This window comes from Neodiprion lecontei, chromosome 2 (assembly GCF_021901455.1).
Source record: "Neodiprion lecontei isolate iyNeoLeco1 chromosome 2, iyNeoLeco1.1, whole genome shotgun sequence".
NCBI lineage: Eukaryota > Metazoa > Arthropoda > Insecta > Hymenoptera > Diprionidae > Neodiprion > Neodiprion lecontei.
This window is the reverse complement of record NC_060261.1, coordinates 42,340,082-42,368,027: the sequence shown is the minus strand read 5'-3', so window position 1 is coordinate 42,368,027 and position 27,946 is coordinate 42,340,082. Positions and strand designations below refer to the sequence as shown.

At 40.1% G+C, this 27,946-nt stretch overlaps 1 protein-coding gene across 6 annotated transcripts in view; it reads left to right on the top strand.

Moving 5' to 3' along the window:
- The first annotated feature begins 218 nt into the window (after positions 1-218).
- LOC107222053 (homeobox protein homothorax) overlaps positions 219-27,946 on the top strand; it is a 297,335-nt gene continuing 269,607 nt past the window's right edge. For 2 of the 6 annotated variants that reach the window (XM_046730452.1, XM_046730447.1), the window contains exons 1-3: positions 219-2,208; positions 9,979-10,235; positions 16,991-17,132. In XM_046730452.1, coding sequence (XP_046586408.1) covers positions 2,194-2,208; positions 9,979-10,235; positions 16,991-17,132 — 414 coding nt within the window. In that variant the 5' untranslated portion in view covers positions 219-2,193. The remainder of the gene's footprint in view (positions 2,209-9,978; positions 10,236-16,990; positions 17,133-27,946) is intronic. The other 4 variants (XM_046730451.1, XM_046730450.1, XM_046730449.1 and 1 more) reach the window with 4 other exon arrangements.

Below are 27,946 nucleotides of genomic sequence, written 5' to 3'. Positions count from 1 at the left end.
AGGGGGCGGGACCGTCGGTCTCCCTCCCCTCCCGCCGGCCGCGGTCCGTCAGCGCGCTACCCTACCTCCACTACGTCGGTCGGCCCTCCCGCCGTTTCTCCCCCTCCTTCTCCTCCTCCTCCTCCGACGCCGCCGGCACCTTCTCCCTCCCTCCCGCCCCTCCGCCCCCCCCACTCCAAGGCGAAACGCGGCGGTGATTGACAGTTGGCGAACGACTGCGGACGGCGCAGGATCTAAACGTTAGGCGCTTCACGCTCGCTCGCTCGCTCGCTCGGTCGGTCGGTCGAACGAACGGGGACGGATCTCGCTTTTAATTCTTCTTCACGGTGGTTTTTTTGAAACACGCATCCTGTGTAATATACAACCTGCACTAGTTGTTACATACGCACCGCAGCTAAGGCACGACTTCGTACGTCTTAGATTCACCTAGATATTTTGACGAATTTGGGTGCTGCACGCGAGTATAAAAGGAAAATTTGTTAAAACCGTTCACATGTGCGTACCCGCCGCGTATGTACATTCATAATAATAAATATAACAATAAAAATAATAAAAATAGTAACAACAACAACAACCAACAACAACAACAACAACAACAATAATAACAATAATAATAATAATAACAATAACAACAACAATAATAATAATAACAACATCACGATGCAGCGGAGGAGTGAAAATTCGTATCAACAACGGTAAATCGCACCGCTCTTCTCGGTCTGATCTCCAATTCACCTCCCTCGCACCCCCGACAACGCACCCGCCCATCCATCCTTAACCCCTCCCCCACCCCCCGCGAAACCGCACGACCTTTACGTAGGCAATTGTATGCAGTAGCGCGGTTTTCACGGTTACGGTTGAAATTCGCGCGTGACCGATGCATATGCGATGTTGCTGAAAACTACGTGCTCCTCGACACCTGCGTGAACGCATGTAAGGATATAGAGAGTTGCGGAGGATAAGGGGGAAAAGTGTTGAGGTTCTTTGTTGTTGTAATTATTGTTGTTATTGTTGTCGATGTCGTCGTGGCCGCGGTTACAAGTGGTAATAAAAACTACCCACGAATTACTCGGGGTTATTAATCGCACCGCGGCGGACGAGTGAATCATTTACGCCGGATGAATCGTCGTCGTCGTATTTATTGTTGTTGTAATTATCATTATAGCTGCAGCAGTATTATGAAGGATATACGCCGATCTACATCGTCATCTTCCTGCCTGATAATAACAAGTGATCCGGACGAGGTTGCAGTGATTATATATTTGTGTGAATGAGTGCGGTGCGCGCTGCAGGCCGAAAGGATCCGCGATTATATTCGATATCACAAGGCTGCAAGTAATCCAAGTGACAGTGCGAACACCTACGAGGATACATCCGTCGTTCTTCCTCGATCTTCGTCTCGTTCTACTGTCAAATAATAATTCGCGTTCCGCGTGTGCTTGTGAAATACTATAAGTTCGACGTACCAACGTGATTTCGGTTCGCGTTCACGTAAATATCCCCGATTTACGCCGATTTAACAACACGCATCCGAGTGCCGAGGAAAAACGAAGCAAGCCAACGTCGCCGACGATCGGTTTATCGGGATCGACGCGTTGATCCGCGTGGCTTTAACGAACAAGAGAATCGGATCCGCCCGAGAGGCCGATCTACGATGCTTCGGGACTGACGATCCCTGAAACCGGACAGAGAAGCGACGCCAACGATCCGCACCGAGTGATCGGCGTTAAAGATAGAGGGGGGGAAGATATTTTTTTTTTTTTATCGTAAAGAGAAGGCGAAAGAGATGAAAAGGCACGAGATCGTCGTCGTATCCTCGCAGCCTGTGGGGTGCTGACGTCTCCTCGTCCCTGGTTGTCGTCGTCCTTGTGGGGTACCTGCCGTATAATTTTAAGAAGAGGGCGACGATAACGAGCCGAGGATCCTGGTCGCCTCGCGAAATCGAGGATCAACGATTGCGAACCACTTGTAATCGGCGAAGCTGTTGTTTACTTTTCTTATCCTACGACGTGCCCTCAAACCGGAAGCTGGCTGGCCGGCCGTTATCATCCGGTTCGACTATCGCCGCCGCCGCCGCCGAAGGGCAGAGTAACAAAGTGTGAAAAGTGTCGTGTGAAGCTAGTCGCGAGTGAGGGAAACACAGCCGCTACGGTGGCTCAGCACGCAGAGTTCCCCGGCGCTGCCAGGGCGTTCATGGCTCAGCCAAGGGTACGTTATTCACTATTTGTGTGTCTTTTTCTCATATTGAGATTACAACCACGACCGTGATTCCCAAAAATATCAGGTGCGAGAGAGAGAGTCGAGAGATTTATTGGTGTGCAAAGATGATGTCGAGGAGAAGCTGGACCGGAATGACGAAGACGTTTCTTTTTTTTTATTTATAATTTACGGTATCGTGCGGGGAAAGTTCTTTAGTTCGTGTTCGAGTGTAGTTTAACGCGATCAATCTGCTCGGAGAGATTGAGGAGCAGAAATTTTGCCGACCTTATAAATTTCGTTCAAGTTCTCGAGTCGCGGTAAAACGTGAATTGTTACAAGGTGTGATAACGATCTCGTGCGTTATGCAGGTACGCGAATTTAATCGCGGATATTTATCGTGGTTTGAAAATTCACTGCGTCGGTAATATCGTGGATTATAAAAGTTACACGCAAATCGAATCTCTCTTGCGCAGATTATATACGTATAATGTAAACCAACTGCAGCGGCCTCGGGCAATCATCTCGATATTGTTATCGTCCTCATTTTTAGCATGTATTCCGTTGTTCTCGCAATCATTCCTCGACTACTCGGAGTTAGTAATATAGACTTATCGCAGTTATACACAAAAGAGTTCTTTACAACGATGTTAACATGTAAATATTATATACACGCTGTTAAACCGTTCGTGATGACTTTATATCGTTATTAGGTGTATATTATACGTTTAACCGTTCACCCCGTAGAATGACACTTTCGTTCTCGATTATATTAAAAATGAATTTCGTCGTCGTGTTTTTAAATTTTTACATGTACGTCGTACATAATTAGTACCAATGAATTCAAAACGAGAATTAAAGAAAGAAAAAAAAATCATTTAATTAAAAATAAACTACCAAACTGCATGTATAATTCGAATCGAACGTAAGATGGTAGAAATATGAAGTAAAAAAATACGAAAGTTCGGCTTTGGAGATATTCTAGTCCCGAGAGCGCATGGCTGCTGACCGGTTCGTTGGACGGGCACGCGAATTGCAATGTTTTCAGAATGTCACCATCAATCAGAATATCATAAAACTTCTCGCTTCATAGAATTTTACATGTCTGCACGGTGTACCATGTATACAACAGCCTGCAGTTAGACAACATTTGTGTAAAACTGATCGGCGGAAGCTGTGCTGTTCAAAAATTTGTAATATAGCCGATGCTACCGCGTAAAAACGCATGGGTTACGTACATATTTTGTTCTCGTGAAAGAAATTCTATAAACTAAATTTATTAATGAACAAGGAGCGAAATTGTGTTTCTTTAACTTTCCTCCCGCCACTGCCCAGGTTTTGAATCGCGCACGCCGGTAATTTTCCAAGTAAGGGAAAAGATCCGCACGACAGTCTGCGACCTCGGTTCTGCTCTTTGAGTCGATACGGATTATTTAACATCGAAATAAGTAGCCGATTTTAAGCGACGGAACGGTACTCGATGCGTGACGCGATCCCCTGTGTCTGTGACATGTCTGTCTCTGCGTATGTGTGTGTATCAAATGCTTACATCGGTTTCAAGGAATCAAAACGCGGAATTAAGTATCTGCGGTATTGTATGCGAAAAATCTTGCGGACATGTATTAGCGACAAGTATCGTCGAAACTTTCAGTTATACTAATCGGGATGCCGTGCGACGGAATATTAGATTCAATATTGTCCGACACGAGCAATTGCCGGTATAAATAGGCGAAGGGTTTCATTGAAAAACAATTGTTGTTTGTACAAGGGAATGGATTTCTGACGGGTATCGTATTGCGATATTTCGATGGGGTTTAGAATTTCCGGTTAACCGACGCTCGTCAGCCGCCGCATCTCTTCGGCACGATGCCGACGGGTGTTTCATCTGCTCTACCATCAACGAATCCGTTCTGCATTATATTTACACACTGGTCCAGGTTCTGTAGGACTCGTAAATCAAGGCAACCGCATCTTTCTCCCGATTTTGTTCCTGGTAATTTTGACAGGCAAAGTTGGAGCTTAGTCCGAGATAAAGAAAACGTCAGATCATTGTTATTGAAGCTATAATATTCTTCTTCATTATTATTTATTCTTGACGATTGTTATACTTGAATCTTTACAAATAATTGTTTGATTTTTCAAATATTTCATTTATTGTGGTTCACGGAATCGGTATATATTGTAAATAAAAACGAAAAAACAATTACAAATCCAGACGCTTGTATCATACAGGCACAAGACAATTATTCGCAAACATTTTTATTGAAAAGCATAATAACAATGATGATCAGAGGGTGGGAAATCATACTTTTAACGTTCATCTTGTAATCGTCGTCGTAGCCGAATAATCGCGTGTGAAAGTATTTCCTGTATTTCGTATAAGATATCGTGAATCTTAATCGCATCGATTTTAGAGTATTTGCTAATGCAAAAGTATACAGCTGAATAATAATTCGGCATTAGGCATACACGGCGAGAGTTACGCATTATATTAATATACCGGCATAAACGAGACGCAGCTTATATGTACTTTTGAAATGTTGTACGTGTTGAGAAAAAAAGAGAATGAAAAAGAAAAAAATAATTTATAACTATGTCTAGTGCGTATAGGATGAATTAGCGGATGGACTGATCGAGAAGTTGTGTCAATTTTAGAAATTATTCAAATCAAGCAGAATTAGATGGAGTCGAAAAATTGGTCACTTCAAAAGGTGAGACGCGATTTCAACTTTCTGTCTTTATAACGCGCGATGAGGCGTATGTGACTATAGGTGTGTGTGTGTGTTTATATATATATATATATATATATTATTATATATACATATATAGTGAATATATATGTATAGTGAATTGTTTTGATACTTTGATCGCTTGTTAAATAGCGAAACATGCATACTGGGTCAAAATTATACTCGAATATATTTTTTCTTTTAATGTTCCGATTAATTAAATAACAGAAACTTGTGAGATATTTATCGAACGATCTTTATAAATTTATTCAGCGCAAATTTCGATTGTGTTGAAATTTGACGCAACACGATCGTCGTACAAAAGCTACTCACCTTAAAAACAAGTATAAATATATATATATAATGAATTCCGGCGAATCGTGAAAAAATGTTGACATTTAGAGAGTTTACCGCAGTGTCGAAAAGTTTACTTACAACGCGTCTGTAAAATTATATGATTTTTCTTTATTTTTCGATGAAACATTACATGCACCGTTAAAATTTCTCGAGATCGCATAGTTGTAATTGTTTTGTGTCGGTTTTATTCTTTTTCTTTTTTTTTTTTTTTATTTTGTTTAAATTAATAAACGACGCGCGAAACGAGCGGATTTTGTAGAAGTAGAGAGGCAAACCCCTTAATGAATAACACACACACGCAGCATATCTCTGTCAACGAACGAACATAAACGTGTTAAGCGAAGCTCGATCGGTGGCCGTAAAAATAATATATCGATGTAATTATATGATAAGTTAGTTTATCTTCGGGTAACGTATTACCAATCATTCACTAATTATAAATTAGGACGGAATTGAGGTATAATTTGTAATTACAAATGCAGCTCGTGTCGCCGTCTTCGCATTATGCCTCGCCTATATATATGTTAGTACAATACGAGGAAGAATCGGTTTAACTCAATACCGATTCTCCTTCTTATTCTCCTCGGACGTGCATAAAGAGGAATAGCGCCGGAGAGGGAAAGAGAGAGAGAGCAAGCAGTGTCTCCTCAATCGGACGTATAGCACACATATTCGTATAGGTTGGTATTATGTACGCACGTTAAAATATTCCGCTCAGCTGCACGAGTGATATCTTCATAGAGGTCGTTCCGTGAATTATTAGCCATGGTTTTTCAACGGAATACGGAATTCGCGTCTTTTCCAGCTTCTCTCGTATTCCCGTGATTTTTCTTTTTCTTCTTCTTCTTCTTCTTCTTCTTCTTCTTCTTCTACTTATTCTTCGTTGCCTTCGGTACCGAAATTTAAAACGAAAGAGTGGATGATGAATATGTAACGTGGAAAATAGTTTTCTCCATTCGATTTTATTTTCATTCCTTTTATAATCTTGTGCTATTGCCTGTAATTCTTATATTATACGTACCTTTGACACAATCGTTTAATTTTCATATTCATATATTCGTACGTGTGTTATTTTTGCTATTATTTTCAATGATTATCAGAGTCAAGTAAGTGATCATTTCGAATATTGATCCCGGGTTTGCAGAAAACGAAGAATTACTCTCGAGTTTTTTCTTTTCTTTCTTTTTTTTCTGTTTTTTTCTTTTTTTTTTTTTTGTTCGTATCTAGTTATGGAAATATAAGAAAACACTGGAATCCAATTTTAAAATAACAGTAAAACAAGACTGTTAGATATAAGTAATAATAATATTTTACGGGTGGGTTAAATCTGACATCTTTAGTTCATTTTTTCTTTTTCATAAGAAACTGGAATCCGCACATCCGCTTGATTAGAAGACTACCTATGCAATATATAACGAATGTATATAACCGATCAGCGTTATAACTCTAAACCGGCTAGGGTCAAGTAACTCGTTATTAAAATTTTTCGTCCCAAATCGTTACACGGTGTTATGTAGGGAGGAGAGGTCCTAGTTATCGCACTTTTTACTCTCTGATTTTTAGAATTTTTTAACACGAAATATTATTTATGATTCCGATACGGGGCACTGTAGATGCATCCTTTGCGCACTTGGAGAAAGTTCGTGGTTCCGAAGCAAGTCTAAACATGGTTTTGCGAATTTTTAAAAATAAAAAAAAAAATGCGAAAATAACGGGTCAAAAGTGATGAATAATTTATTATCATTATTTTTAATTTTTTTTTTTTTTTGCACTTTTGTTTTCTTGTATTTGTTTTGGTGTAAGAAACTCGGGTTTTCACTATATATTTTTAAGCAATAATTCTATTCTTTATTGGATTTTTTTCCTGGATTCTACGAAACAGTCAACCTAGACACCGAAAACTCCGGGAATCGTGAGAAAATCGCCGGAGACTCCGAAAATCCCGAAATACTTGACCCGGACTCAGAAAACCACGGAGAAGTCGAAATGGGACAAGTTGTTGAGCAATTATTGTCACGTGCGACAACTTTTCTTGACAAGCGATTTTTTTTGAAAATGTGCGAATCTTGCCGACCCGCTATTCAAATATCAAAAACATACGTATCAAACGAAAGCGATAAAAATCATCTTTCCGATCATCTGATCGCGAAATGTCCCAACGCGGCGAAGAAAATGAGTAAAAATATATTTAGAAGATGGAAAATAATTACTTATCAGGTCCGATTTCAGTTTTTCAAACATTGAACTACAATTTCAATCTATAGCGCCGCTCGTTCCGACATCTAGCAGCGGAGGTTTGGACAAGTTGTGTGACAACTAGGACCCGTCTTCCCTATACATATATGTAAATGGGATGCAAAAATTTTAATACTTTTGCATTTCGCAAGATATTTGTGCAGCGATATTAATCGTAATTCTTGATTGTCGCGGATTCGAGTCGAAGGTTTTGCTTTTCTTGACGACGTCTATGTTTTTATGTATTTTTAATTCCTCTCAGCTATTTTATACGTTTTGAGAAATCGCGTGGCTCATACGATTCAACGTTTGCAAATTATTTTATGGACCGATCTTTGCCAATCAAGATGACGTCTTTTTATTCGATCATTAGACGTTTTGTATTCCCTCTCCCCTCCCGTCATTTCGTTTATGTTTTTAGCATCTTGATACCGCTCCGATACATGCGTTTGCGTTAATTTTGTCCAATTATGCAAATTGTCGTTTTCTGCTCCGCGTCTCGCCCGTGTAACCATTTAGTAAAATAGCTATTTCGAAGTTGAGACGAATTTGTTGCGGGTGATTTTTAAAACTTTAATACGTTGTAAACTCATCCAATGTCCGCCTGTGCCATCGAGTTATTTTTACAAAGTAAACTACCCTGTTCGGAGTAACGGAGAATGGGTTATTAATCTATGTGACGGATACGGGCACTGAAGAAAGCTGAACGTTCAGTATCGTAAGTTTGTGTATGTATATGTGTGTTTGTGTGTGTGTGCGTACAACATAGTTGGCGGGTTTTCGATAAATTAGCGAGATTTCTTAATGTCGGACCGGCAGGTATTACACGTTTATACTTATAAATAACGTAGGTAAATTTTCAAGGTGCGCAAAGCTCTACGCGTATAATTGCGTCGAAATGGGCGTAATTCAATTCGGTAATTTTATAACTCTACACCCGGCTTTATAACACTTAATATCGCACGGACGTGGTGCGGGACGGCAGCCCCAAAAATACATGGTCCGTTTTCTTTCGTGAACCAACATATGTTACGTTACGTACGCGACGTCTAAATCGACGTTCGCGTGCCGGAAGTTTACAGGTTATTTTATATACCATAGAAATATGTATAATATCATATATTATACGTTTACGTGTTTTGTTGATGTTGTTGTTTATTTATTTGTTTTTTTTTTTCGTTTTTTTTTTTCTCGCCCTCGTTTTCTTTCCACGTTTCTTCGTCATCACCTCTACCCGTCTCCTGTATAATACAGCTTCGGGCTCTTATGGTGATTAAGCTTCTCTTTTTGACTCGGCATTCTGCAGAAATTATTCACTAAGCAGAATGTTACTTTTCGTGTTCATCTCGCACCTGAATCATTGAATAAATTGAAATTTAGATAAGATTTGACGGTAAAAAGATATGATTTTGATTATGGAATCAGTGGATTTGTCCTGCGTGGATATAGAAATCGGGACTGGCAGTTATTTTAACGATAATCGCGTTTGCAAGTTTATGGCATTTGTTATCAACTTTTAATCAAACTACACGGTACGTTTAATTAAGGAATCACGTATATCTCGTATTACCGTATCTTGTCAGGACTTTATTTGCCACGTGTAGGTGATGGGTTTGATGATCCCGAACTCAGGTTAGGATACGGATTCGTTAATTCCGTGGGCAAATAAATCTTGACAAAAATTCCCGTAACTCCCATTCATTTTTCATCAGCTTTTATAATTATCGCAGATATTGTCTCAAACGTCTGAAGTTATTAGATGGCTTACTTCAAAAATTAATTCACTCACGTATAAGCTCGAGACTCTACTTCGTTTTTTCGCTCGTTCCCATTTCGCACGCAGACGAGACGATTGCTTCTTTAACACCCCCAAAAGTGGAACGAATATGTCTGAAAAATTTTACTTGCTTGTATTTCAGTTTCATTATACGACTGTATAATATACATATAGTCGTTGTATTTGAAATAGGCAATTTGGTCTGCCGATATTTCCCGAACAAATTTAATACAGAACAATATTTAAAAAATCACAAAATAGAAGAACCACGATGTCGAAGTTTTAAAGGAACGATAATTCAATTTATAGCATGTAATAATGCAGGAAATCGAAGTACGAAGAAGAACAAAGAAAAAAACAGGTTAGAACACAGAATGCGAAAATGTATAATCGCCAGAATTTGTCTCCACAATACAGAATCCTATACAGATGCTAGACTTTGCCGTAGTAGGTAAAATGTTTTTATTTTTGCATAATTCGACTTTCCAAACCTGATGTATTTTCAATTCTCTTTACGAATAAGATTTTCGCCTTGATTGAAAATTCGTTACTCCGCAGGTTTTCTTCTTCTTCTTCTTCTTCTTCTTCTTCTTCTTATGTCAGACAATCGGCCATCGTGTAGTTTTTCACCATCACGCGGTTATGGTTATGATATCGTTGCTGACGTTGCGTTGTGTTTTTCAGTACGACGACGGCGGGCTGCACGGTGGATACCTGGAAGGCGGCGGGGGCGGGGGCGGCGGGCTCTACGACCCCCACGGTAGCGCCCGGGGGGTTCCGGGCCTTCACCACAGTCCGCACCTCGGGGGAATGGGACCCGCACACCCCCAATACCCACCGCCACCGCCCCAACCCCCGCAGCACGTCTTGGCGGCGGCGGCAGCCGCCGCGGTCTCGGCTGTACCCGACGTCCATAAACGCGACAAGGACGCCATTTACGGGTAAGGAATCGTAACGACAATTTATCGAAGGTGCATGAGATTCGGGGGATCTGACAATTTTTCAAACAAGTTATCGTCGAGCTTCTTACGTACGCCTACTTGATACCTGTAGATTTAATTTAGATGTTCTTCTGTTTTCTCGTTTTTTGAGACATGCGGAATTTTTACCTGTACGCGTATACAAATATATCGAACTATGTTTCAGAACAAAAAAAAAAAGAAGCAATTTACCATTTTTCATCGTCACATCCCCTGAAACGTTTGTCCAGGTTGAAAGAAAAATTTTGTCAAAATATGAGCGTTCTACGTTATGCGGAAAATCGCGCGCGTTTGAATTTCACTTTTTTCACATTTTTGGGGGAATTTATGAAGATACACGTTGTACCATTTGCAATTATTATTTCTTGCCCGAACACATTTGAATTCAACCCGAAGATCACGATCCATAACACAGCATGCGTCAAACGGGACTCTTATTATCCGAAATTAAAAGTTTATATGTAATTATAAATACTTTTTGAGGTTTAATTAATAATTGAAACATCGTCAGATACATTTCTCATACATCAACTGGAGACGTAATATTACAAGTCCGGGTCTTGTCTGTGACGTAAAATGATATTGCGATTGATGCAAGCCGTGAAAAAAAAATTTTATTTACGACACTTCCCAAATGAAAGAAAAAGAAATGTATGAAAGGAAAAATCCAACCGAGCACAATCGTCCACGTAACGAAGAACACTCATCTTTTTCCAGAACCTTAATTTCAAAACAGCAAATTATTTTTTCTCTGAAACACCGTAATAAATATACATGTATGCGTGTGTAAATCGGCAAACTCGGTTTCTCGTACACTTTTGAACTGTTTCGGATGTATACGTCGTTTGAAATTTCACAAGTTTTGACAGGCTACTAATTATCGGCAATTAGCCTGATTCAATTTCAGTCTGTATTAGGTACACTAATTCGTACAAAATTTCATACCGCAACAAGTCGTGTGAAGTTGGCGCAAATTTTCTTATTCTTAGCGACAGTAACGTTTGAATTTCGATGAACTTGAGTAAAATTTGCACTAGTTTAAGAAAATCTCCACGAACCGGTATATACAGACTTGTAACTATACCTCATACACATAATTTACCTGAAATTTTTTTCACAGCGTTTACTCTCTTAATTCTGCTTCTTTTTCTTCTTCTTCTTATTACTATTATTGTTATTATTATTTTTCGCATCCGTCATCGCGTGTCTCTTCTATATATCATATATATACGTATAGCATACAGCCTATAAGCCGTTCGCGCACATTGCTTCCAGAGCTCGCGATGAAGGAAATAATGGCGGACACGGACATGCGTCGCTGCCCACGCATGATGGCAGTGCAACGGTTACATTCATACCTTCTAGTCAAATAATAACCATAAACGGAAAACAAAACGGTATGGTAAAGCGGATGAATGGAAAAATTGAAAAGCAAATCGAAATTAAATAATATCAATCAGCATTGCGGTCGACTTGGAATATATATCAATATTTGATCTATTATTTTTATTTCTATATGTTATAATTGTCAAAAAATTGCAGTGCCTATTAATAATATACATGCGATTCAAGTTCTTATTCGGCATGCGTGAACTATATACTATTCTTTATAAATTTAAACTACATGTACACGTGATATAAATATTGCACGTATCCCTGAACGGTGTGGTATTATTATTATTATTATTGTTGTATGTATGTACAAAATATCGCGCAAAATGATACATGCAACGAATACGATTGATTGACGTGCAGGATAAAATTAACTAGCGTGTTTAATGTACGTACAATAGTTTTTTCTGTATAATAATTCGCACGCGGTAACTGGAGATAGTTTTTTTTTTTTTCGCGTACCTTCACATTGTAGGTATGATATGGGTCCATATCGTACAGCGAGTGGATATTATTCGATCGTTAATTTTCTGCACAACGATATCAATGAAATTTATTGACTAGTTTAATCGTACAAAGTCGTAATTCCGTCCCCGCGTAATTTTTCGGGTTGCAGTCGTACAATTATTATAATAATTATTAAATTATTCCGCCGTACAACGTACTTGTAAAAAAAAGAGAGTAAAATAATTGTCACAAACATAAAAAATAAAATTAATAAAAAACATCATCAGTTTTGGATAACAAGCTTTTGGAAGGGTTGAAAGAAGTAAAAAAGTAAATAGGGGAGGGGGAAGAAAATTTTTGTATTAGTAAGAAAATTAAGCTTGCGTGAATGTTTTTCGTCATGTAAACAATGTACAGTAAATTGCAATAAGTGCGGGGCAGCGACGGCGAACGGATTTTTCGACGAAACGTTGGCATTTCAATTTTCTAAAGTCGGAAGCTTGGCCGTTATTTGGACACCCTGTAATTTTTGACACGGCCTTCTCTCTTTTTCTATCCTTCTTGCGTCTGCTGCGGCAAGCCTGTGATTCTTATTATCTTGGAAGACTGGTATTAGGGAGGAGGAGGGCAATAAACGCGCTTGAGCTAGTTGAGAGGAGAGCCTCATGCTTCAGCCACCGTAATATTTAACCGACCACCGATACATGTGTCGTGTGTTTTAAACGATGGGACTTTTCTCCCGTTGATAAAACGCATTATTCCGCATTCATTACCACTGTAAAATTCATCCAAAGATGTGTACTAAAATGATTTATCAATTAACTACATTTTCAGTATTATACATACAACCGAAACGTTGAGATTCTTAATTATCTTGTTTCTTTCATATTTTATTTCTGCTTCTTCCACGCGGTTTAGGCTTACTTTGCAAGTGGTAAAATCGCGTTAACACCCGATATATATATATATATATATATAATTCATTCGTATTAAAATTCAAACATTTATTTGTATGATTATAAATTAACAGTATATCTTCATTCCGTCGCGGATATACTCGAATAGCTATGGGTAAAATATTCTGCCAAAAAAAAAAATACATTTCTCTTCATTCGTTTTTTTCTTCTCGCCTTTCAGTTCTGTTTATAGAATAAGAAAAAGAAGCAATCATTTCCACACCGAAGGAAAATAACGAAACGCAATTATACCTATAGCGCAAGAAATAAATTTTTATTTAAATATTCGAAACGAGCTCGAGCGATCTATACATCATTACTTCGAGTCTCAATTTTTCTTGCGGTTTTTAAAAAATTTTAAATACACGACAAACGATAAATGTTAATAATAACATTCTATAAATTCATTCCAAAAGAGCTTCTTTGTTTTCCTTCCTCTTTGACCAACTTTTAGTTTTCACCGCAGATACATAACAATGAAAATTATTTATCACGTTCCTTCTACTCCAAAATCTGAGCTTTGCGGGTGCTCGTTGTCGTCTTTACTCTCTTATTATTATTGCTGTCGTTATTACTGTAATTGTTATTATTGCCACAACTCGACAACGGTTTTGCCGCGTTTAAGTGAGTGCTAGGTGGGGGTGGGGGGAGGGACGGAGGGTGGACATACTGCACTCGTGCAGTGCAGTTACGAAAACCACAAACCGCAGTGAGCAGAGCGCTGAGGCATTCCCCCAATCAACCTGCAATCATATGATTATCTCTGCGGTGTCATACCGTCACCTCGTTCACCTGTCACTCGTCGCCTGGCCCCCCCTCCCTTCTCCTCTCCTCAACGTTATTACACAGTTTTACGCGAAAACCGCACACAGATTCGCACCTATTCTTGACTTGAATCAAAATATGAAATATTTAATATATAATGAAATATTTTACTTGAATCAGTTTTACATTGTGTGAGAGAAAGAGAGGGATATTGAGTTGTAAATAATGAGTTGTAAGTAATGATGTTACGGAGCGTGAATAAATTGCATTTTACGTTAAAACATGTAAATTTTGAAAAAGTATAAAATGGTGTGATTTTATAAAACGCACGGGATAATTACATCGTACGATTATTATAACTGTGCAGATAATATTGAAATTCGAACAACGCTGTTAAATTGTTGGCAATTTAATTTGCATAAATGAGACAGTTGATAATACTTATCTACTAGAATATGAATTCTGTAAAACTGATCGTCGTTTCACAAGTTAATTGACGCAGTGAGTAATCTTACCGGATTTCACCTCGGTCGCCTGCTATCTCCTAAAATCTATACGTGTAACATTGTTACAGCCAGTATATCTTCTACGTAGATAAAAATATTCGCTTCCAATATAAATACAGCCTGCAGGCTTATTGGAATTTCATTGGAATATAATATTTTGGCTGTAGATATGTATCACACCTAAGTACTTGTTTCTGTTACGCTTCCGTTTCTCTCTCGCTTTCTTTCTCTTTCTCTCGTTCTCTTGGCTAATATTCTAAACACACGCGTGTAAATTATTGCTTGACGGAACATATCGCAGAGACCTATAACGCGTATCTTGCATACCTCGTTCCGAACGACGAAATGACCTCGAAATACTGCTTACGTCACGGATGTCAGATAGATCACGTCGTTGGCGATGCAATGCCGCGGTGACGCTCGAGTGACGATCTCTAACCGTGTCTTATTCGTCTTCTTATAACAGATCGTTGAAAAGAATCTGGTGATTTTTTTTCCTTTTTTTTTCCCCGACTCCTCTCTTAAGTTTCCATACCTCTCTTTCGTCGTTTCTTTGTTTCTCTGTTCTTATTATTTTTCTTCTCTTCTTCTCGAACGTGTTTCCACAAAAAAAAAAAATCAAATTTTCGCCCGCTTGTCACTATTATTGTAAATACCGACCATTGTTTGTTTTTTTGGAATTTTTTGTTTTTTTCCAATTTTATTTATATATCTTGTTGCTGAACGAACGAATATACGTTATATATGTTCAATATGTAACTTGGGCGAAGTGTGCTGCTGCAGTTTCTCCGCAGCCGCCGGCGGCTGCGTTACACCGGCAATTTGTCGGAATTCGTTCCGAATCGTTTTAGGTCCGCGAGACTGCAGCAGCATGGCTACTATGCGCACACACCTCTCTTCTACGGCACCGCAGACGCAGATTTCTTTAATCCTGCGGGGTTGTTGGTTCCCTTCTCAATATACATACACAATTATATGTATATATATATATATATATATATATATATATATATGCAAACACACATATGTATGTATGTATGTATAGGTACACGTTTGTCGAACCGTGCAGCAGCGATTATTTAGAGAAACACGCATGTTTTCACAAATTCGACGAGGAGCGATGGAAAAATCTGAGGATTGGCAACATTTTCTTCACCAATGCAATACGAGTAAATAGGGGAGGATATTTTTAAGAAATCTTTACAGCAAAGTGATGAGAAAACGTATCTACTAGATTTTCTCATAAAATATATTGATCAAGTATGGGTAATTTTTAGGCCTCGGGATTATTTGGCCGTATTATGTCTAATTGTATATTTTTGCAAAATAAAAATCATCGTTGGTTATTTACCGCATTTGTATAAAATTTTAAAATAAATAGAAATAAATAAACGCTCTCACGTTTTAAAGCAACTTCTCATAGGTGTTGGAGAGGCGATTAGTCCGAGAATAAACGGCAAATCGAGTTGCAGCAAGCGACGCTCGGCGTCCGACGGAAAGCGGCTTCGTTACCCAAAAGAGCAGCAACGCGTTGAAGAGGCGACGCGACGCCTGCGGCTCGAATATAATCGCCCTCTTTGTCTTGTAATTATTTGAGATTGTTCTTCGTTCATCGATTCGATTCTACGTCGGAATTTCTTTTTCTATCTCTCTCTCTCTCTCTCTCTCTCTCCTTTTTTCGCCAACTTCCTCGCCTTTCGGTACTGCTTCATTTTATTTTATCACCAGCACGGTCTGAATCGTAACACGTGGTTATTTCATACGTATGTATACTGAGTCTACAACGTGCCGTTTAATGTTTTTCCCAAAAATAATGGTACCCGCACGCACACTCGTTATCTGTCCATATAGATAGGCTCGTCTGTATAACTTGTATATTGGAATTGCCACTTGTCGTACTTCTGCGTGTGTATTTTTTCCAAAAGGTTGTATCTTTAATACGCGTCAATGATGATAACATCATGTACGTCCGAGTGTTCAAATAGATCCCTTTTCCAAGCAAAGTCAAAAATGTAACAACAAAATGCGTAAACAAATAAACATCACTAGCATACATATATATATGGCAGTGTATATACACACACACACACACACACACACACCTGCGCGTGTTTATTTATAGTACAATATTATCCGCGCTGAAATAGACGATATATTGTAGTTTATTTAACGAGCACTGATAAGGCGTTACGTTACCATGTGTTATGTACTCAACTACTTATATATTTACATATACTTGCCGTGTTACACATTTATTATTATTGTTATTTTTGTTATTATTACCTGCAGTATATATAGCATACGCAATGGATCTGGATGGTTATATAAATATATGATATATCGCGGAACGTAAACCTGAAATATGACGGATGTTTCAATTGGACGATTCGAATTAACGAACTTGACGAACGACAATAACGACACATTTCTTCTCCTCGACCTTTTTTTTTTTCTTTCACATACAATATTGCAACGCACGGAAATTGTTTCGAATAATTTCTGCCACGTATTTACTTACCTGCCCATTTTTGACGATGGCGAGATATCGTCTCAATCATTATTGCATATTTTTACAGCATATAAGAAGCAACTACGACAACAATTCTGATACACGGATCGTTATCTTTTTTCTCTTTTCCCCGTTTTTCAGACACCCGCTGTTCCCGCTCCTGGCATTAATATTTGAAAAATGTGAACTCGCGACGTGCACGCCGCGAGAACCTGGCGTTGCTGGTGGCGACGTTTGTTCCTCGGAGAGTTTCAACGAGGACATTGCCGTATTCTCCAAACAGGTGAGTGAGTTGCCTGGTATTTCACTCTCCGTATGATATCTATCTCTCACTCTCTCCGCCTCTCCTCTCACTTCATACCTACATATATCCCGGTGTATTAATAATACACGACATAGCTACGTGTAAGTTAATTTCGTTATGGAATCACACAAAAATGCCGTACCGCTTCTCGCTATTCAGCTCAACCGCAGCTGTTCGACGAGATTGATAAACAATATATCGATATGATAATTTTGAGAATATTAACGATGATACCTAATTTCCAATTCTCAGCATATTAACGGATTATTTATTCGTAATATTCCTGCACAACATCGACATTTCCATTTCATGCAGGAGTACACGACGGAACTCTACGGCATGTGTCTACCTATGTAGATATGCATATGTATATGTATACATAGTATATAGACTGGCACGCCTAGTCCGTCCGTAACTAATGGCGGAGAATCTGGTTACACTCGAATCGGTTCGCGTGCGTCTCGGATCTCCGTCCGGGACTTTGCCGGCTGATCCCGAACCTCCGCTGACAGCGTTCGAGAATTCTCTTTCGTTTTCCAAACCTCTACCTGCTCTCCTCTCCATAATGCTGCTCGGCAGTATCCTCAAAATTGATGCTTGCAGTTGCAATGCAGGGCAGAAGCCGAAAGTCAATTTTTACCTTGAATTTTACGTCCCTTCAACCCCACCTTTTTCTGTCCGCAACCTTCGGTTGCGTACTTTGCAACGATTTATTTATTTTCATACATGTTACACGTGGTACGTAGACGTGCTTTGTTGGTTGGATAGAGACTTGGTTTGAAATTTATTTGAGCATATTAACTGCAGTTTGGGTATAAGATATTTACAATTAGTATCGCGATGTGTAAGTTGGGTCAAGTCATTGTACCCGTGTGTGAAATTTTAAGTCCATTTCGGTCAGTTTCGATGATTCCGTGTCCATGATGTTGGTGTTGGTAATGGCGGCGTGGTTTAAGTTACGAATTTGAAGAATTTCAAAAGCGCCTAATTCCGAATTATTTCGTGGTGAAACTTAAAACTTGAAAAAGATATCGAACTTTTACGAAATAACAAAGTTTCGAATGGTCGGAAACCTGAGGGCTATGATAGAGCAAAGTTAGAAAAAGTAAAGCTCCGGTAGAGCGAAATCCCGAAAAATAAAGTTTCGATGGAGTAAAATTCTTAAAATTAAAATGTCCTCACACAGCGTAGTTCAATCAACGACTGGGTGTAAAAAGTCTGAAAGACCGAACGTCACAATGACCAGGATTCCGATCGTAAAAATATCAAGATCCAAAACAAAGAAATATCAAACTGGTGAAATTCCACCAAACCAGAAATTTTTAGCGTCGGATTTCGGACAATTCGAAACTTCGATGTTTCGTTAAAGTTTGATTTCTTCACTTCAAGTTTTACCACCAAAGAATTCGAAATTTGCCGCTTTCGAAACTTTTCAAATTCGGAATTTCAACCCCGCCCAACGCTGCCAATGGTATCTAAAGTAAGAGTACACGAAGTCGACTTTACGCGCGACCCGGTAATAACCGGGTCTCTTGATTCTCGAATATTTGATGCCTGTAAATAGTAAAGAAAAAAAAAAAAATGAAAAGAAAAAACTGCGAAAGAATTTGATTCCTTTTTTTCTCCCTCTCCTCTGAGTATCTCACTTGTACGTATATATGCAGGCAATTACACAGTTTCTTCTAGACCAGACGTCCGTCTCTTTCATACTATATCCTTCGGGTCGTTGGTTGGTCGAGTGGGGTGCAGCCGAGTAGAAGATGTTTCTTCGGTGCCGAGCGACGGTCCCGAAGTAGGTATTCCCCAAGGGCACGCAGGAAACCTGAGCCGAACGATTTGGGGTTTAAAAACACATGGATTCTGGCTCTCGGGACCCGCAGCTCGGCTTGGCTGTGTTATGTACGTACCTACGGCTAGTCGGTAGTCTCTCACTAGTCCTACTGCATACCTTGGTTCTATAATTCTCTCCTTCTTCGTTCCGTCTTGAAATCCTCAGACGCTATGGAATGTTTTCGATTTTTCACCACCGGCCTTTCACGGAGCCTATAGAATCTCTCCGCGCAACGAGCCCTTCGAGATAATGAGAGAAAGAGAGAGAGAGAGAGAGAGAGAGAGAGAGAGAGAGAGAGAGAGAGAGAGAGAGAGAGAGAGAGAGAGAGAGAGGAGATTAACGAGAATCATAGTTTGGAACGAAAGTCGAAAGTGGAAAGAAAGAAGGAAAAGAAAAAAACTCGAGTTTTTCTACTTTTCCATTTTCTCTACCCGCATCAAAATTTCTCCACGTAGTCGGTTTTAAATGAAATTGCTCGTTTTGATTCATTAGGAATTATCAGCGGTGTTTAATTGTCGCCAAGGTATTTCCCCGTCCTCGTTGCCTGCAACGATCAATTCGCCGCTAGCCTGCAGTAGGTATATAAAAAGTACCTGTTATTAGCACGCGTGCTGCTTATCTCAAACGAACGTTAAACGAATCATGCACTGCAATGGGAATGTACAGATATCTAATTGTTTACGAAAATAATTGCCAGCCTGGTGCGCTCGCGGCGATTTGTTTCTACGATCGATTTTTTACAGGCATATTGGTGCACCATAAGTATATGTAGGTATAATATGGGACCACGAATACCTAGGTAAATATTTACTAGGTTTTTAAAATTGTCATTTATTCTTTACCTACACAGCCAAACTGTACACGTATGGCTGTGAAAATTAAAACTATTTCGATGCAAATTGGAAATAATTTTTACAAATTCGTTGTAAAAATTATTACCACGATTTATACGGTTATAACCAGTTTGTAAAGATCTTCGCGTTATGTATAACCGTAACTGTATTAATATACATTTCTCATATATATTCTTATTTTTCATATTTATTTCGCTTTGACTGACAATGAGCGGACGGACAAATGACGATCATTATTTAAAACTTTGTAAAATCCACGATTCCGCGACAGTCGCCATTATTGTTCATTGTACAGACGAGGAAACGATCGTTGAGGGGTATTTCAAGTCACAGGAACCGACACTAGAACGCGTCGTCGTTATCGATTTGCAATTACTATAGTAAACATGCAATTGTCTGCTGAGGGTCGGGGAAGGAAACGGAATAAGGGCCGCGGGGTGGGGGGTGGGAGGTGATATGCCCGTCCTTAGAATATCATTACTACACCGCATATCTCGTATCGTACACCTCGCGTACCTCGAAATTTATACCGCGCGGCGTGTAATGCTTTGCATGAAATACGCGTACGTACACCCTGTACGTAGAAAAAAAAAAAAAAAGTAATCAGAAATAAAAGGGAGAGTCGTGGTGACGAAGGCCACCTGAGAGGTTGGGATCACGATCATCGTCGTCGACGCTTAATATCGGAGATAAACGACGCTTTTGGCCTGCTGCTCGCTACACTCGACAAGCACTAAACGTGAATCCCTCGGGTTCTAACTTTTATCACATCTAGGCAGCCGCGTATGCGGTGTCAGCCGGATTGGTTGGTTGGTTGGTTGGTTGGTTGGTTGGCAGCGGTTCGAGTTCTCTCGTGCAACGGATGGATATATCGATCGACTAGCGTTTATTTTTACAGCTTGCGCGGGCTTCTAAAGTCACGGAATAGGCGGGCATAGACCGTATATAGTCCGGCATTATACGTATACCTATACCTAACTCTTCTTCCGCACAATCCTTCCTTCCTTCCTTACAATTCTTCCCTGTACAATCCCCGGGAATAACTACACGTGCGGTTGGTTACACGGAGTAGTCTGTGTCTTGTACGTTATACAGACCTGTAACGATAGTTTTCTCTCCATACGCTGGAACGAAACGTACGTGTGTGTGTGTGTGTGTGTGCGTACGTACCTACCTACTTTCGTAGAGTGAATTCGTTCATCCAGAGGTTCAGCTAGACAGCCGCGAGCGAGTAACGCGGTAGCCGAATATCGAGAGCAGTACCCGCGCTAGCTTGAGATAACGATAAGAGCTGAACCCTGTATATTCACGGAACGAAACACCTCCACGGAATGCGATCCATAATCACGTGGTACGGATAACGAGAGATTTCGTTTTTACGTAGGTATACCTGCGCCTGCATCATCCAACGAGTAAAATTTTTATTGCTAGTTGCGAGAGTTTGATTTAAGTACGCGCAGTTCTGGGCAGAAATTGAAGGTTGGTCTTTTTTTAGCGGGAAGCAGATACATATTTATATGTATCATAGGGCTAGAAAGAAAAGAGGTTTTGTTTATTTTATTTTTTTGTTACTCTCTAATTATCTTGTGCGTAATTCATTTGTTTATGTGTAAATAATTTACTACTAGGATGAAATATATTTTTGCATCGATTAACTAACACTGAATAATAACACACGTGTCGCGTAAAATGAAATATAAGGTTTTTCACGCGTCAAGCGAATGATTAATGATGAAAATTGTGTTCGACTATGGAACATTTATATATTCACTTGCAGCGAATAGTCTTCGCTATAAATCATTTGCCTGAATCGAACACGTACGGAATACAAGTAGAATATAAGTTATAGGCGTAGGTCAGGTACGCTTTTTATCATATCGCTGACCGTCGCTCTCTTATACACATACGCGTATCCGTATGACGATATATTTCATTATTGTTGAATTTATATACCAACACTGCATTCGCCGCGTCGACTTCAAATGTACACTCAACACACTAAATACGCTTCTGTACATATACGTGAGATAGGGACTGACAAGGCCCGAATTCGACGCGGACGCGTCGGGGATGAGCAGGTGACGACGGAGTAGACGCGATACGACGCGACGCGACTCGAGGGGCCCGATGATCCTTGTTCGGGATTCGTCGGAAGCCCGGTTCGATCGGTCAACGCGATTCGGAAAGGCGGGTTAACAGCGCGAGGCTCCCTCGCTGTTCGAGACCCACCCTCTCCTCCCCGCCCCTATCTACCGGCCCGCAACTTTGGGCCCGACGCAGTCGAGGCACACGCTGACGATGAGTTGGGCCTTATGCGGCTTATTACGCGCTATTACGGCCGGGTGCAGTCGCTTGTGGACCGTCGTGTACACGATTCGTGCATCGGATCCGATCCGGGGCCCCCCCCTTACCATCGACCTCTCTTTTCTCTTTCTCTCTCGTACGAGTATCGGCCGTCCGGTCCCTCCTCGTGTGTTCGTGGGGTGGATATCCACGTGTGTTCGCGCATCTGCATACAACACAGCTAGAGGAGATGCAAAAAAAAGAAAAACGAGACTCAACGCTGGGGTGGGGGTACGTCGTGAGGCACGCATGCGCGACGGGGGATCGAGGGTCGGAGGGGGGCCGAACGGTCCTGCTGTTGCTGCTGCTGCTGCTGCTGCTGCCGCCGCTGCTCATTTTGTGCCATTGTAAATTGATCTATTCAATGGGCCAGCCATTATCCCCATCGTGCCTCGACTATCTCTCCCTCTCTCTCTCTCTCTCTCCTCTCTTTCTCTCTTTCTCTCTCTTCCTCTCTCTCGGCCCGACCCGCTGCTGTGCAGTGCCGGTGCAGGACGACGGGTACAAAGTACCCCGCTGGGCCCGTCGGGTTGTTGGCTGACGCAGCCAGCCAAGGCTGCACGGTTCGCCTGCCGTAGCATCGCTGATCGGGGCCCACTGGGTCGGTGGTGCGCTCGGCATTGTTGCGCGTCTTTTTGCTTTCCATTCGTTGCAAGTTTCTTTATTTTTTTTTTTATTCGCTCCTATTTCTTTTTTTACCCGTTCTATTTTTTTTTTTTTTCTTTACTTATACTTCTCTTTCAACGCGCGCGGGCCCTTCTTGCAGTTTCGGTTATAACGGCGCGATTGATTTGCCTGCGAAAAGGCAGCGCCCTCCCTGTTATACAGCTTCCGAAGTAGTCGAAGCTCAGGTTATCCAGTCCTTTTTGAAACGTCTGACGTGCTTTGCAGGTGGAGACGGAAAATTCGTCGTGCAGCGTGCTGCATCGAAGTAATATTTGATAGTTTGAATGATAAGTTTATATTGGTACAAATATATATGAAAATTTAACATCGTATAATCATGGAATTGAAACGTCTTGAAAACAAAGCTTCTATCCGAAACTATGAATAGCGCAAAGTTTTTTGTTAAATTTTTGAAAATGGCATCATTTTATTTATTGTAGTACAGATATTTCTTTGGGCGGGGGGGGGGGAACGTTTTTTCCTCCATTTCGAAAGAATAATATCACAATTATACCGCGTGAAGGAGTCTTTTTTTAATGACGCATTTTTATCTCGCGACCAGCAGCTGCAAGAAACGAAAATATATTTGCGGCCAAACAATTCATCTCGATTACAAATTTCAAACAATTCCTTCTCTCTGACCTGGTCTTGCAATATATACAGATATACGTTTGAGGCCCAAGATATTCTCGCTGTTTTAAATTCCGCCGCGTTCCTCCTGCACCGAGTTTTCAGGTCACCGTCAACGTCGTCGTCGTTGGCGTGTCGTTTAGGAACCGTAATTCTCTTCTACCTACTCACCGCTTGTGTTCTACAGCCTTACCCTCTAACCCAGGTGCACGGTTTATGCAGACCGCTCTGTTATATTTTAGATGTACCTATCGATACGGAATACCTATACACATTCAAGAATCGCAAGTATCGAAATCGCGCGAAAATTTTATGCCAATAGGTCGTTGAAAATATTTGTGAAAACTGGACACGAAAATAGGGATTATTCGTGTCATTGGTGTAAAGGTGAATTTTTTTCTATTGGCACAGAAATCATAAGCATCGGAAATTTTGAAAAAAAATTGAATGACGTGTTTCTTTTATCGTAATAGATTGAAGTTAATTTAACGGTAATTTTGAAGCAAACTATCTATCCGAGGAAAAAATCTTCCGTTGCTACCTGTAAATATCAGGTGTGTGAGGTGTCCGTATATGTCGTAGTTTGAAAAAATTTCACGAATACTTTTCACGTATCAGATGGCTTAACCGTGTCGTCGTCATTGCATCGCGGTTCCGTGTTATAATTTGCAAAATTTGCGTGGTCGCTGCATACGATCAGCATGCCGTAGAGACCAGGACGATGTTCGACGAAAATAAACGCACCACCTTCTTCTTAAGCCTGTATTTCTCCTCGACACGCGTCTAACAATATACATATGCAAGAATCACACCTATAAAATCTCTTAGCTCGGGGTGAAAATATGAAGCGACGATAATATTTAGAGAATGACTTCATTCCACGTTGCGTCTGCATGCAGAGTAGAACGTTTCGCGGCTGCCGAGGGCCTCGATCTTTCTCCTCCTCTTGTTCTTCTTGTTCCTCTTCTTCATCTCCGCAGGATGTTGGCCCTCCTCCTATCCTACACGCATACACGTACACATACACGTACATATACAGATACAGGCACTCGAATCGCAACGTTTGCGTGCGATGCGGAGACTCGCAGCTGGCTTCTGCCTCTCGTTCTTACTTCCACACGGATCCCCCGTTTTCCAAACTCCTCGAAAATAACGCGCGCGGCAAACACGCGCCAATATCGCGAATGTTCCACGTTCTCCGATCGGCGAATCAACGCCGTGTCTTGCACGACGCCCCGGGGCCAATTTTCGAACCAGTTTTTGGAACCACCGCGCTGCTGCGTTTAAACGAAAACGATACCGCCTCCGGCTCCTGCGGTTCCTCCGTATGCGCATATGCAGCATTTAAATGCACCATACGACGCGAATGATTTCTCCACCGAACTTATATTTCTTAAAATTCTTTTATTTCCTCGATGCAAATTCTCTTATTAGGGTACCGCACAACCGCCTAGGGAGCAAATCGGTTCCTTTTTTTTTTTCAATTTTCCTTCTTTTTTCTGTTTTTCATCTTCTTTCAATATTTCAAAACGAAATTTCATCTGCGATTTATCATACGGTCATCATTCTATTCCAAATATATGTATGTTATATATACATCGTTTTATTATTGTCGGAATTCTGCGGTGCTTGAAAAGAATTGAACGTTTTTTGTTTCTCATCAAGTGTTTAAATTCATACAACACGATGGGACACCATTTTGAATTCATACGTTACATGTTTACACGTTACGGATGTATAAAGAAAACACACTTGGATGTATGAAAAAACTTGTTAGATGACATTACCGCACGATAGTTCTATGTGTCTTAATTCAACCGATTAGTTTATTCAGTCTGTGAAGTTGTGACAGATATATTACGCATACAATTTGTTTGTTTTTTCCATACAGTATAGAGATGTCAGTAATCAAGTCGTCGATATAGCACATTTGGTATACCTTTATATGATGTGTGTATCTGATATTATTAGCATACCTTGATATAAATCAATTGGATAAAATAAATATCGCATCGTTTCTGTAATTATACATTACCGTTAATGTAAAGTAAGGAATGGAAAATAAATAGTTGATTTTCACTTTGACAATGATTAAATTACGTACAAGTATATATATAATATATATAATACATATAATATATTATACGTTGTGTAATAATATTATACAAATTGTGTCTATTAATTAGAAACAGTTGTAGGAAAAGTTTTACAGTCCGTGTAATCTAGATTCTAAGCCCGTAACCCGCGAATTCCATAAATATCACGCCTTATTTACATGAGATAGGAGTAGGAATTCTTTTTTCCCTCGATCCCCGGTTTCTTCGTATAAGTATACATGCATTCACAGAGCCATCAGCTCCTTCGCGTATCGTTGAATTACATCACGGCTAAACGATTTCGCTGTTTTATAAACTGTGCGGTAAATCAGGGGGAGACTCGAGTTTGTGTCCGACAGCGGATTAGAATTTTAATTATTCACACGGCGTTAATCCGGTATTGGACAGATAAGGCGAACCGTAGATACAAGCTTTTTAATTTTCTTACCCCGAGTAAGAGTTGGTTTGCAATATAAAACGTGATTTCTGCCCCCCCCCCCCCCCCCCCCCCCCCCCCCCCGATAAATCCTGTTTTTTTCCGTGTTTTCTGTCATTTATCGAGTGCCAAACACGGATCCGCGTTTCCGATACAGTGTCTTATTTAACACACTACTTGCGTCGATTTCTAAATATCCTTGAATCACTCGACGAAATTCGAAGAAAAATATTTGCAGCCGAAGAAGGGAACAGCTGATTATACATATTATATTTTACATGGCCATGAGAGAAATTTCCAACTGTGTGTATGCGTTATATTATTATATATGCCTGTAGTGTAGGTACACGTGTATATTATACGTATATAGGTAGGAGAATTTTGCTGCAAGTGTGCGCCGTGTCTGTATTAGGTGCTGTAAACCGATTTGACTGCACGCGCTTAAACTGCTGTATAAACGTAAAATTCTGGTGACTTGCTCGAATCTCACCTATATATATATATATATATATATATATGGGTTTATGTGTTGCGTATTATACCGGGTAGTATAAACGAGTAACTGTCGACATTCGACCCGTCGAGAGTTTCTTCGGTTATGGGAGGAGGGGATGCTGCCCATACCTGAGGTCACTTCCATTTTACAGCCAGTAACGGTGATATTTATAAGAAAAATACATGACTGTGTATTCTTGTAAGACGTTGATATTTATGACACGTATATAACATGGGTGAAAATAATTATAATTTAGCTCCTGGAAATTTTATTTATATGATATTTATTCTAATAAATATTTGACGAGTAAAGTGTGGGAATATATATATATATATTTTTTTTTTTATTTATAATTATGGTGTCACAGTCGGAGTTAATTTTTAGTTTTTTTTTTTTTTTTCCTTACCGAGCGTCGAAGAACATTTTCTTTGTAAATTTTGATGGGATTGTATAACGTGATCCTCTTTTCAAAGGTCAAACACGATATTATCTGATATTTGTATAATTGGTATATAGTTGGAAGAATAACCGCGGAACGGAAGGTATTTAACATAGCGTTTAATGGTCGTTTCAAACGTCATTACACCAATGATGTGAAGGCAGGCGCGTTACAATGATGAAAAATAGAATAAAGAAAATGGTAATATTGAATTTTATTTATACGTATACGAGTGTGTAATGTGTATATAACGCGAAGTGGTTCGTTATCTTTACGTTGATTTGTGCGGTGGTTATCTTTAATTACGGGAGTAAAACGCATGAAAGTGGTGGGTCTGCGTTAATTTCACATTTGCAAGATTGTCAGGGAGATAGGTTATAGTTATAATAAGCTGGTCCGATCGAGTCGCGCTTTGAAGAGTGACGCAACACTCGCGAGTAAATCCTCGCGTTGAGTAATAATTGTTACTTGGTCTTTCCATCCTATCTTAATGGGCCCGCGTTATGAGCCTTTCAGGTAACTCATCCTCCCCTCGTCGTCCCCGTCTCACATTCTGCGCACACACACACACACGCACACGCGCGCGTGTATATTATTTATACGCATACACCGTACGACGCACTCGCGCCATTTACCTTTTTTCTCTCGGAGTTCTGCCCGCGCAAAGATACGGTGAAATAGTTGTAAATATTATACCTAACTGCAGAGTAAATTAAACGAATATTGAATCGCGTCGTTTACACGTCCGTCATGACCATAATAGCAACGGGTAAGATTGTACATCTTACAAAATGTTGCAAGCCCCCCCCCCCTTCAAGCCCCTCAATCTCCCGATCTTGACGCGATCGAAAAATTCTTAACCTAATCGTAACGAATGGCATTCCAATTGCAAAATCGTTTCGCATCGTAATTCTTCTTTATTCCCTCTTTATATTTATTAACGTGTACGTTTATCTCTGCACTATGCGGACTGAAACGTGATTTATTACGTAGGCTGACATT